The sequence below is a fragment of the Dipteris shenzhenensis genome, chromosome 28 (assembly GCF_047967505.1).
Source record: "Dipteris shenzhenensis isolate YYH24624 ecotype China chromosome 28, Dip_SZ_1.0, whole genome shotgun sequence".
In the NCBI taxonomy this organism is placed as follows: Eukaryota; Viridiplantae; Streptophyta; class Polypodiopsida; order Gleicheniales; family Dipteridaceae; genus Dipteris; species Dipteris shenzhenensis.
Window position 1 is genome coordinate 3,918,116 of NC_141623.1, and position 13,805 is coordinate 3,931,920.

Below are 13,805 nucleotides of genomic sequence, written 5' to 3' on the forward strand. Positions count from 1 at the left end.
TATTCATGGGAACCTTGGGTAGGTTCTAGCTCTCCTCCTATGGCGGTTGGTCGACTCTGAGGACTGGTAGGACCTTGGGGCAAGAATTGTCCATTCATCCATTTTGAGAGGTCTCGCTAGAGGGTGGGATTCCCTCTTAACAAGGATGCGATTGGCATCTTAACCTTTGTGGAGAGGAAGGCCACTAACCCAGCACTATCACATGGTTCCTAAGAGGTCTCCCTACCTATTGATAGTGGATCCTCGAGACCATACATGTCTCCTTCCTCTCTTAGGTTCTGTAGTACTTGGTCCTCTTGGAACATTCGTTGCATCAAGTCTAGAGCCTCTGATTTACCGGAGCTGGATAATTCCTCTTCTTTCACCCTCTCTGGCACCCTAAGTGCCTTTTCCCCTCTATGAGTGGTTAGGTGGCTACAGGTGGATGGTATCCGACCCTTTGTTAACCTTGAGCCTATGCTCGAGAATTTCCCTTGGCATTCCCGTACCAAGTTTTGTGTGTCTAGTAAGTGTTATTTTTCCAAGGCCGGATCTGGATATGTTTATTTATATGACAGTGGTTGTGTGAGGCCTTGGGCCCACATTGGCTTGTTTACATCTAGGTACGGGGGCATACTCAAGTCATTCCGGGAGAGGGCTCTCGTTCGGAGGTAGAGGAGGTGGCAAGGGTGGTGGTCTCCTCATTTGAACCGTCTTGGATGAGTACTTGGTTTGTACCTTCACTCACCCTAGTGACCTTCTTGGACCTAGTCTACGGGGTTTGGGGCACCTCGAGGTTTTGCAGCATAAACGTTTTTTCCTTGCCTGCTTCTTCATTTCCTTGCCTAAGGCCCTTGCTTGCATCCTTGTGATTACCTTCAAGGGTACTTCCGCTACTTGACCCTGTTCAATGCTTAGCAAATTGATGCTAGTACTCGGGCGGGGTGGCTAGAGTTGCTAGTCTCCTCAGGGGGGAATCCTTGAGTAAATGCTCCACTCTGCACCCACAACACAAGGGCGTGTGGCTTGTTGTGGGTGGAACCACCGGGGTAAGATCCCCATAGGGGCAATCCTTTAGAAGATGTCGCCCATGGAATTTAAAGCATGACACGGGAGGGTTTGTTGATCCCTTATATGGGCATTCACTTGCCTTGTGTGGACCTTGGAAAGTATAGCATTGGATCGAGGGCCTTCGCATTAAGAAGTTCATGTCTCTTGCCCTTGCAGCCACCAGGGTGCTGTCTGGAACACTGGGACATGTTGATCCTCATGTAAGAGGTAGTGACTTATGATGCCACTTCTCTCCTTGCAAGGGCAATATTCGGATATCCGTGCTCACAATCCGTCTCCTCCCAATCATTGGTTAGTTCCTCCACCAGCACTTAATTGACTGGGGTTATACGAGGTAGGGGCGGTTGCAGACCCAATATAGTTGGCGGTGGTAAGGGAGCCTATTGTGCCCTATATTGCCCTGGATTGGCTAGAGGGGCAGCTTGTGCATTCATTGACTTGGGTGGGACCATCACAGTTGATGGGGTCCTCGTTTGATAGATCAGTTGGGGAAGGACCTTTGAAATTCGGCATTGGGAGGTGTTGTGGTTTCCCCATCTATAACAGTGTGCATAGTAGAGTGCTTGCCTTGCCCTAAGGCGAGGGCACTAATTAGAGGGGTGATTGCCATTGCATACCCTGCACCAAAGGCTGACCCTTCTGGGAAACAAATGGGGGTTACTCAGTGTTTCCTTGGAGGTCTCTGACTTCCACTGCTAGCCCAACTGATTCAATAGGTTGGAGGCCAACTCGCTCATATCCAAACCCTTAGGTTTGTTGTTCTCTTTCTTGGTAGGCTCCATACTGGAAGACCTTACCAATTGTGATACCTCGGATGGAGTTGTAGTTTTGTCCTGGACAACCTTATCCATCATATTATCACTTATACGGATGGCTACCTTTCTCAGAGCTCGAAGGAAGTGGGATTCATAACCATTAAGTGGTCATGCAGCTTTGGGTCTGCGAATTCGATGAGGATGGCAACAATCATTCCTCGCTCATCCTCTCATGCAGTTCATAGCGGGAATTGAGGTGTTTGATCCTAGTGATGTAATCACGGAGGGATTCCTTGTCATTTTATTTCACCTCATATAATTGATTAATCGGGCTCCACTTATGACCACTGGGGGTGAACCCTACAATGAAAGATTTTTGTAACGCCTCGTAATTGACTTTCTCTTCAGGGCTAAGTGCCCTGTACCATTGGCCTGCCTTGCCATCCAGGTTGAGGCCAAGAGAGCATTAGCCATTTCTAGATCTCCGAGAGAGCATCAAATGCTTCACATATTTGCTTGAATCGCTCCACGTGGGAGACCGGATCTCCTTCCCCAAAAAGTATAGTTATCAATTTGGAGATGGCTATGGGTTGACTCCTAGAGGGATTGGTGATCGCTGCTGGAAATACAGGTGCGTCTGGGGGTGGGGTGGCCCCCCTTCCTAGTGCATTCACCAAATGCACATCGCGTCATCTGATAGCACCGTTTGGGAAGCTAGTGGAGGCGGCGCTATTGTGGGCCTAATGGGTCGTAGAGGCAACCTCAAGCCTCTGACCCTGGTGGTAGGATCCATTGGGTTGTCAGTACCGATGTTGGGGCTGTGAAGCTTGCTCCCTTGTACATCGAGGTTGCAGTTGTGGGAGTAAACTATCGGCCTCCAAGAGGAAGAGGGCCACTAGGCATCTGCATGGATGTTCCTTGCATCGGTCTGTAAGGTGGGGCTTGGACCACGTAGCCGACGAATGTTGGGGGCACTTGAAAGGTCGAAAGTTCATAAGAGTTTCCTCGTTGGAAGTCTCATGTGTTCCCTCAGCCAGTGTTTCACCCTCCGAAGTACCTCATCCAGGGGTCTTCGTCCTCCATGCACTCAGAGTCAGGGTGCCCTGTGAAGACTGTGCTAAGTGGTGGCAAAGCTTAAGCTAGTGTAAATCCCCTAGCCACCATCAAATGACTTAGAACAAATATGTTAGTCCTTGAACCTATTCAAGAGATTAACTTAGGAATAAAGGAGATGCCTTGAATGATCAAGGTTGTCTAAACAATGACCCCACCCTAGCCACCCAACATATTGAACCCATTCATGAATATAAGGATGTATGCATGTGGGACTACATTGAACTCATAGGCATATCCACTACAATCTACCAACACAAGATTCCCCTAGTGTACTCCTAGTTGATATGCTTGTAGTGTTGCCAAACAACTCCATACTATGCCAAGCAGGTAGAAGTTGAGCTAGACTAGCTTACAAGAGCCAGGTTCATATGTGCATGATGGACAGAAGCAATTGGTTGTTCCCAATCACGTGGTCTCCAAGAAAAATGGAAAGCTCGAGTATGAGTCAACTACTACAAACTCATAGGAGATGTACTCATTCATGGATGCTACTGTGGATACAATCTCATATTCATTACCAAGGAGTGCTACTAGAAAACTATGTTATAACCAAGAGGGAACATATGCATGCGAATTCATTGCATTCAGCTTGAGAATGTGGCATCTACATTTATAGTAGACATATTCAGGGAGTATCCATGTGAATCAGTACTATATCTATCTAGATACTGTTGTGTTTATGCTAATGAAGATAACCATTTTAATTGTCTCAAGAAGTTAGAAAGTGTCGAGAAAGTAGGAAGTTCCCTTAATCTGACCAAGTATCTATTCGTTGTTGTATATTTATTTAAGATTTCACCCAAGTTTGTGCCATTGTATGAACTTACCAAGAAGGAAGTGATTCCATTGGGATGAAGACCGCGAAGCAGCAAGGAGTTCAAGGAATGAGCAACATTGATTCCCATCCCTTGGGAGCCAAGGTGAGTTGATATTTTCCATGTTCATGCAAATGCATCTATCTACACAATTGATATCACCTGGCTCACCTAGATGGATTGCTCGATTACCCATGTACTTCGTAACTAGGAGAATGACCTTGTTGGATGGCAATTATAGCACTCCCAAGCATGCTACATGAAACTCTAGGGATTGTATATATTGTACAAATGTTTTGCCACTTTTTGCTTAGTTACCCATTCACTTCTCATGTTTTATCAAGCTTTTCTTTACGCCATTAACAAAACTCCCATGTAAGGATGCCTCGTGCATTAGATGCCCCTTTCATAAAAATTCAATTTAAAAACCATACATAAACCAAGGAAGTCCCATGTAGGGTCAAATTTCCCGTCTTGGCTACCAACACATGAAGAGGACCGAGAAGTCTCCGTAAAGGCTCCCTAGCATGCATTTCTTTATAGTAGATATTCCCAAGTCTGAATACAAGGAGCTATTGTAGTACTTGTCCATACCATCTCTTTATAGTAGATATGCATCTCTTTATAATAGATATTCCCAAAGTTTGAATACGAGGAGCTATTGTAGTACTTGTTCATAGCCAAATTTGTAGACCTTTAGATAGGAAGGGAAGGCATAGATCATCAATAAGAAGCGTCTCTTTATAGTAGATATTCCCAAGTTTGAATACAAGGAGCTATTGTAGTACTTGTTCATAGCCAAATTTGCAAACCTTTAGATAGAAAGGGAAGACATACATCATCAATAAGAAGAAACAACCGATCCAACAAACACCAATAAAGCTATGGATCACACAAACGTTCAAGTTACAACATATGCAATGCTAGATCAGATGATACAAGGTCAAAATCAATAAGGCCATCAATTATATGGAAATTGCAATCAAATACCATCCAAATGGACTAGTGCATCTTGAAGGACATCATGTTTTATGAAAAAACTCCATCAGAGTGCAATTCAACATCAAATATCTATTCAACATGCATAACAAATTGGATATGTAATTATCAACTTCTAATTATGGTGATGAAACTTGGTAAAAAGTACCAAAAGAAACAAAAGAAGGCAAAAGTATATCGTCCGCCAACACATCTTTCAAGTCCAAGTAGAACATGGACAAGTGAAAAGAAAGAACTCAGATCTAGCAAAGGCAAGCATAGTACATCCAAGGGACATAGATCCTATGCCCATAGAAAATCATCTAAAAAGAGACAACTGATGTAAAGACAGATCACATAATGCAAAGATGATAAAAACAAAGTCAAAAATCATAATGACATAGAAAAAGAAGTCACCATGGTCAATTTCAACTTGATAAATTAGAATGTGACAAGTGGATTTCATTCTATGGCCAAAAGAGAAAAACCAAAATCATCCCACATAGAATTCAAAACAATGGCTAATGCCTGTCTCATTATTCCAATGACATCTTTGAAGGAGATGCAATTGTAGAAGAACAAGGCCTATAATAAAAAATAGAAATATGAAAATGCCTCCTAGTGTAGACAATCCAAAGAAAGGACAAGCAATCATAAAATTCTAAAGTCAACAAATACTTTTCAAATGTAATAGACATAAGCCCTAGAGGTGAAAACAAGTGAAGGATGTGAATTGAATATGGACAGATATTTGATCAACGAGGACAAAAAGGACAACAACCGCAAAAGATTCCAACATCACATACAAAGGTTCAGCATTAACAAAACACAAAGCAACATCAATAACAATTCAAAGCTCTCTTCATCATAACGTTCAGTCAAGTCGAGATGTATGTATAGATCTCATTTCATGATCATGATGTCGATCTTGACGAAAGGTGTTAATGTGTAATCTCAACATAATGTGCAATATGTTAATATGCACTAACACTCGTAGAGTGCTAAAAGGCAATATGGTTTCCATACCATATCCCTAAACCTGAATGGTTATGAAAAACTTGCTTCTATTCATTCTTTTCAATACAATCTAGTGTATAGCTAGTCATTTGTGTGTATGGTCCTATGTATATCGTCTCTCCCTCCAAGGTTTGACACCATTCAATAAATGAGTGCATCTAAAGAGAGCATCTCGATAATAGGCCCCAATACAAGTATGGGCATAAATATTTGTGAGTATTATATTAACAACAAGGTCATTACAAATGAGTTTATGAAAAAATGCATGTTAATCAATTACACATAATTATCTCTTAAAAAGTATGTGAAGAAATTAACAACACGCAACTACATAAAGTATTGTAGATGTTGTCTATGCTCCAAAATCTCATGTCCAATAGTCAAGCCAATAAGAATGATATCAAATTTGTTTTCAATAAGTACAGATATACAATTATGGAAATCAGTAACCGTAGTTTTATGATTTCTAAAGGTGCTAAGATTGGCCAAATGTCCAAGCTTTCATTAGTAGTTTCAATTCAAAGACCACTTGTTGCTCGATATCAGAATCATGATGCATATCTAAAGCACATTGTGGCATAAGAGGTTCAGACATCTCCATTATCAATAGCCTAGTTTTGTTGAAAATATCATTCCAACATCATGGTTGAGGAGCTTTGCTAGACATTTTGGGATAAGAGACACTTTTGGGATAAGCCACGATCTACATGTAGATACATGCCATAATAGAAAGGAAAAGCACAATCATTGCAAAATGAACATGGTGTGTATACTGGAAAAGAAAATTGCAAGGCCATATTTGGGTTTTGGCTTTTTAGCTTATGCACATATTCTTGATCAACTCAAGAATGAAGTCAATGTCAAATCCATCAAATGTGTCTTTATAGGAAATTTCAAAGAGTCCAAAGCACACGAATTGTATTATCCGATTAAAAGAAGGTTGATACTCTCAAGAGATGTAAACATTGATTAAACTTCATCATACTTGATCAACCTACAATAGTTTTAGTATCTACTCTTTCTTTACTCCAATTATCAAAGAATCACTTTGCCAACACAATTAGACAGTGCTCAACCTACAACGACTAACACAAATCAAAGGAAGGCAAAAGATACAAGAAATTGTAGATACTGCAATCACCACATTCATAATTGACATGCCAAAAGTCTCATGGCAAATGTAAAAAAGGAATATTTCCTCGAGGAAAAAATCATAAAGGTAGACCTATAGAACTAATTTTTCCTTCATGGAAAAAGTAATATATATGTATATACATATATATATACATGTATATATATGTACATACATTTATACATACATATATGTATATATATATATATATACACACATTGAGAAAAGCTGTCGAGAGGCGAAAGAGAGAGAGAGAGAGGATTGATGTACAAAAAAAACCTAGGAAGGAAGGGGGACCATATGGTGATGATAAGATATGCTAGAAGCTCCTCACGACAAACCAAAAGCTTCGCTACAACTAATGCATAGTGATCTGTTGCAAGTCACCAAACATGAGGCCAGCCACCATTGATCGACACCCTATACAAAAAAATGTCTACACCAACGTGCCAAAATTTGAGTTGCTTCCCTAGATTTGGGTATTTTCCTTCCACATGGCATCAAAATCTTGTAGTTGTTCCTGCTTTGTCAAAACTACTCACTGTTAGATATTATGCAGTCTGAGAATTTGGCAACTGCAGCTACCACGATACATGAACAAGCTCGAGAAAATTGAGGGCGAGGGAGAGAGGTTGGTTGGTTGGTTAGTTGACAGATCAAGTAATTGCCGAACCCCTGCCCTGATACTAGAGGGTGATGCAGCTTATGGGAAAGAGACTGAGTATTGCAGTCACACCAAACAAGGGGAAGAGGAAGAGAGAGAGAGAGAGAGAGAGAGAGAGAGAGAGAGAGAGAGAGAGGGTGGGGACAGCTGCTGCTTATTAAATTTCCCCTTGTCACACCATTACTTCAAATTTCTAATTGATCTGATGACCTGCCTACAAGCTGCTTACATTTCACTTGCCTTAAATCCTTCGAGGTGTGAATGTCAGCCAGCTGATCTCTATCCTGCTACTGCTCATTTGCAGCCACAGCAGAAAGATATTGCTCGCCTACCATCAATGGCCTGCAATATAGGGTGTGTATGGTTCACACTGGCATAATGTTATATGGGCAATATCCCATTTTAGTGCCGCTCTGGGGTGAGACGAACTGAGTGTGAGCCAAACAAAACGTCCAAAGGATGGGGCGAATCAATCTCTGAACCATTCACGTAGTTAACTGTTCCACTTTGCACCAGAAACCCCGCCTTGGAAAAGAAACTCTGAGAGTCTTGCAATAAGGAAAGATTTCTGCTTGTTACATTGATTTGCAAAACACTCTCATTCAAAGACCATGGACACGATTGTGCTCTTCGAATGATTTCAGCAAAGTGATCACCCCAGATGTCATAGACAAAATCACCAGCCCCGTGGCATGTTGCATTGCTTGTAACTCCATATGGGGAGACTGCATTCGCCAGCCCAGAATTTGTGTCACCACTAACATTAAACTGATAATTGCTGCCTGCACTTTGCTTTTGTGAAGGCTGTGAAGGCTTCCCGGCAAGTCTACTTCCTGGCGCTCGGGCATGAGGTGCAATAACAGAAGGCGAAACGAGAGATTTTTCCAACATTGAAGCCCTCATTAAGTTCCCCCCTTCCTTTCGTGGCAGACCCACGTCAGAACCTCCTCCACATCGACTAAAACTGGCAGATGATGTCAGAGTAAGTCTATTTTTGAAAGCACTATCCACTTCATCAGCTTTCCCGGACTGCTTGAGACCTTTTCTATCCTTTAGTGTTTCTCTTTGTTTCGTAATCTCCGAATCTTTGACAATAGGCACAGCCTCATTTTCAGCCGGTAAGCTCCTGATTGTGTCTATACTTGACAAATCCTCTTGTACGACCGTAAACGCACCCTTTGTGCTGTTCATCAGTAAGCAATGAACCTGTTTCATTTCAGTGTGGGGAAGACAATGGGAACCGACACTTACATCGACATCTATCTGGGAGAGCTCACCATGCGATTCAGAATGACTGTCTTGATCTGCAGCCACACGGGCCATTGACGTACCTAATAAAGCGCCCTGCTGAAGTAAGGGACTGATGGTTCTGGATGGATTTTCCGATGTTGCAGATGAAGAGAGCGACGACAGAGGAGAGGAACTTCTTCTACTTTCACTTTCTACCTCCTGCCTCATATAAACACAATTATTTTTCCTCTTTTTCCGTCTTCCTTTGTCTTGATCCTTGCCAAACGGTGCAGCTTTTGGTGACATTGGCTGTACATCATCTGAGAGAGGGTATGAAGTTGAGGAGCTTAGTTGCTGTGTTATGCGTTCCTTTTGTGAAGCTAACGAACTCATGCACAAAGAAGATAGCTGCTCCCCAATCTTAAAAGATTGATTGCGAGGATGTGGGATATTTCCCTTCTTTCCTGACATTTTATTGCTGGCATTTACAGTGCTATTGCTTAGCTTGCTGTGGCCAGTATTTGATTTGGTTGAAATTGCCACTGGACTTCCAACCCTATAGGGATTGGCTTTTGAAGTTGGAAGAGATCGTTGAGATTGTGAGACACATAACCAGTTGATACCCAAGTTGCCTACAAAAGCCACAATCATACGAAGGATTCTGAAAGCCCTGCTGGGTAGTTTGGAGTTGCCAAAGGATTTCTCCAGGTCCATTATTGAGTAAAACCTTTTACTCTTCAAGTGTAATAATGTCTGGATGTATTTATGCATATGGTGGTGCTCATGATGAGACGCCCCTCCTCCAGCCTGTGCACAAGCATGTTCTGTCTTCATCGTGACATAAGGGAAAACTATACCTGAACTACTTGGTGACGACAATGTATCTGCCGGATCTTCTCTTTCCTGTTTAAGCATCTTCAAAAACACTAAAAGCGCTACAAAGAGAACCATTAAACAGACATGAAGAAAGAAACTCTTGAATTTGGACACTAATATGGCCTTGTAACAGGAAGGAGGCATGTGTTCTGGAAGACTGACCCACAAAGGAACAATAAATGTGCCAAATGGAGTCATCAGCTTTAGATCTTTTTCAGTCATTCTAGTTGATAGGCCTTGCCGGTATGAAATAACCAGCTTGATAAATTCTCCAGGTGCAATGTAGGAGCTATGAGATGGATCCACTCTGAAACCATGAGACGTGGTGCCACCACCTTTTATAATCAGAATATCCATCTGCAAAGGCAAGTTTTTGACCATACAGGCTCGAGACATGCTCATACGGAATATAGATTTGGCATATGTGTTATCAAGGAAATCATCAATTTGTTGTTCCTGTACCGTCTTTTTTCCAGAAGGAGGTACGGCCCAATCACAATACAGCTCCAAGATCTGAACATCATCTCCATCTACAAATCTAACACTAGCAGCAACCCCCATCTGCTGCGATGGCATTCGTTCCATCCCCCTGGGATGATTGTTCCATAAGCTCAGGATGCCAGAACCAATAGTTGGCAGAACAGGATGCAAGATAATAAGACCAATTGCACGAGTACCATAATGATGCAAGTCCACATGAACCTGAAGTATACAGAAGATGCAATTCTGGGTCTGCAAGAACTTTAGCTGCTCAACATTGAGAAATTGGGGCTCGCTCATAGAATGGTCTGGATCACAATGTGTGACACATGCACATTCTTTATCTATCCCCTTGATGGTTCCACCTTTGCAACTTACCAAAAGCTGCATAATAACTGAATTGTTGCTAGGATTCTTGACATAGTCCCACTTTTTGCCTGACAGAGGCGATGGCAAAACAATCAACAAACCTTTTAGAGCATGATTTTCACGTGACATATGGGCAGTACGGATGGTATTTTCTTGCCACAACACTTTGTCTAGTCTCGGAGCAAAGAAAGTTTTTTCAAAATCCTGCACAAGCAGCAGATCTTATAAATATCCTATTCTCCAAACCCAAAACACTGGGCAATCTATTAGTAGCTCAATGTCAGGGTCAACAAAGCACCAAAAATAATATTTGGCAAGAGAAAACTCTAACCGTCTTTTAAACAAAAGCATTCATATAAGGTAATGCTGATGTTATAGACGGTACCTTTGGAGAATATTTCTCCATGTCTCCCTTTTCTTTTCTTTTCAAATTAAGGCCGATACAAAAATCAGCCCAAATAAATGTGAAAGACCAAGGCGACCTAGTTTCAGTTGAGACATTTTTACAGATCTTAACTCTTTGGTTATGAGTTGTGAGCCCCATCCAAAAGGAAATTTTGACACATGTGATCGCTTCTCAAAAATGGACATCTTGGACATAGAGCTTATCAGCTATGTCTCCATACTCCAGAAGTCTCTGAGGAGTTCAATGTGTCTCTGCTTTAGCAATCTATTCCTTTTGCCTGATTGCTTGGTAAATTTGTTAAAAGGAAGAGTCTGGACAATGGAAAGCTTAATTCGGTTTTTCAAACAGCTTATTCAATGCTCCAAAGAAAATATATCTAGATGAATCCAGGAACATGCCCAAACAAATCCTTTGAAACACAACAGATAGCACAGTGTCAATCTCATCACAGTCACAAGGTTGAAAACCACAAACTCTATCATACAGGGATTAGCTACTATGACATCCCCACCACCATCACCAGCCCCCAATGGTGGGTGTGGACCATACTATAAACATATGCTCTCACAATACATATCCACACATATTTGAACGTCCATTTATACAGATGTCTTCGTACTGAGTTCCTGTCAGCACTCCAGAGAGCACTAAAGGAGAAGGCTAATAAAAAAGTGGTCCACATTCTCTTCATTCAAGCTACAACTGCTTTTGAAGACTATATATAATTTCATTCTAGTCTCTTAAGATCGAGCGAACATTCCTAAGTAAGAAATGCCTAGACAAGTGATAGGGCAATGCACCACTTACGATAGAAAGAATTTATCACAATACCAGCAGGCCACACAAAAACTTCATGAGGTGGAATGTGCATGTCTGCTAATTCGGCCCGCCTAATACGGTGGGAATGTACATCTAGATGAATCTGAGAACGATGCTTCAAAGAATATTTTTTAAGACCTACTTCTTTGATTCTCTGAATAATATTTGTTGGTTCTATTTCTTTGAGAGACAGCCAGCTTGACTCAAAAGCATACTCACCCTTAGAACATGGAGCTGCAGATCAAAGTTCTTCAGAAGCTGAAACGCTTGATTAGCTTCACTTATGTTTTCCAATAGTGTAGCGACAAGGGTGACTTCGATTTTGGATTCTGGAGAAAAGCACTGGCTTGGTCCCTGCATACCAGGTTGGTACGGAACATGCATACATGGATCCATCTGTATGTCTTGCCGGCTTGTAGCACTAACTCCCCTCACTAACCAAGGGCCGCCCAGGGTTAAGAGGCACAAAAATATGACTGCACTCTGAAGGTTCTCCAGAACTTGCCTGCAATCATGTTTGACTTTAAATTACGAATAAAGGGCACCTTTCACTAGTGTTAAGTGACGACAACCTATTAAAAAGAAGGAAATAAAGAAACGTGGAAACTGGGAAACGCAATCAATTTCAGTAAGGGTTAAGGTTTTATCTACAGCTGTGGGAGATTTTTGTCGATGTGATGAAGTTACGCATACAGCTATAATGGGACATCTTCACGTTGATTTCCTTTACTTCTGACGTGGTAAAGACGCCAGCATTGCTCTTTAAGGGATCAATATAGGGGATTTCATTCCACTCCTCAGCATAAATGTTAACCTTGACCAGACGTGACAATCGATCATTGATCGATAGGTGACTTTGCCCATCACTAGCAGACATTCTAGTCCCTGACGTAAATTTCGGATGTCTAATGTCAGCTTATACGGTCTAGAATTTAAGACACAGCAGCAATAGATTCAAACCATACGGGCCTTCCTGCATAGCAAACTTGCGAAGCAAAGCGCCTCTGGAGTCTGGAGTCTGGTTATTTCCCGCTTCTCCTTGCGCATAACGTGCTAAAGACATTCAGTGCATTTTAGCAACGATGAAATTATAAGCGTGAACATATTAATAATTAGTCGATGAATACTAATCTCAGCGCGGCGGATTCGTCGCTGCGTGACTTTGCTTAATACGAGGTTGCCATGGACAAGGCACCTTCTTGGGGACACATGCACAAACTTCAGAAAGCAAAAGATACAAGTAGGTACCGATGACACTTGAGCCTTGCATGTTTAGAGACAACGGCGGCGGCGGCGGCGGCGGCAACGGAGACTCCTTCAAAGGCCCTCACCTGGGCACAAGATGATGTATGAGAGCCCATAACCGTGCGCGAATGGGGAGGCGGGAAAGCAAAGAGGAGGCGATAGATACTAAGAAGGAACAGGGCAAATGGGCCTGCTTGTTCAGACGAAGGCTGTGGAAGCTATGAAAATGGTGGGGATGTCGATGGGACAGGACAAATAGGATATTGCTGGAGGTGGAGGAGAGCTTTCAAAGTGCAGGAAACGATGCGGTGAAAAAGCACGGAAGTTGCACACTGCACGAAGCGAGCATTAAGTAAATCGATGCGATGGGCTGCGGGCTGAGGCTCACGAGTCACATGGGTGGCAGAAACCAAGAAGAGAGCGTTGGGACTTGGGAGGAGGCGGCTGATAGGCTGCCTGTGTTGTCGTGCAATGTGTGGGTAGAGACCGTAGGAGGCTGGTGAGGTCGAACTTGAAAGAGCAACGACCAGTTGTTGAACATGGAGAAGATGAGATGATGAAGAAGAAAAGAAGCACTTGTAGCAGCTCAGCTCCGCTCAGCTCAGGATGAGAAATGCGCAGGCATTGCTAAGGTTGATGGTGCAAGGAGAGCGACAAGACCACCTTATGAGAAGGAGAGCGACAAGACAACCTTATGAGAAGAACCCGGGTTGTAAGGCTTCACAAATCCACATCTTATCATTGCGGTCTTCAGTTTGCTTTGCTGTGGCCCCTTGAGAATGACAAAAAGTTTAGTAAGTGGAAGAGCAATAAAGAAGCTTAAGTGAATAAAGATTAACCCCATCTTGCAATG

At 42.3% G+C, this 13,805-nt stretch overlaps 1 protein-coding gene across 1 annotated transcript; it reads right to left on the reverse strand.

The window, feature by feature from the left end:
- Positions 1-7,701: 7,701 nt before the first annotated feature.
- LOC147883054 (uncharacterized) lies at positions 7,702-13,499 on the reverse strand. The gene is made up of 3 exons (XM_087399202.1): positions 12,956-13,499; positions 11,927-12,212; positions 7,702-10,686 (listed from the first exon to the last, which is right to left on the reverse strand). Exons 1-3 carry the CDS (start codon positions 13,066-13,068, stop codon positions 7,930-7,932), a joined length of 3,156 nt encoding a protein of 1,051 aa, XP_087255328.1. The 5' UTR covers positions 13,069-13,499; the 3' UTR covers positions 7,702-7,929.
- Between the last annotated feature and the right edge of the window lie 306 nt (positions 13,500-13,805).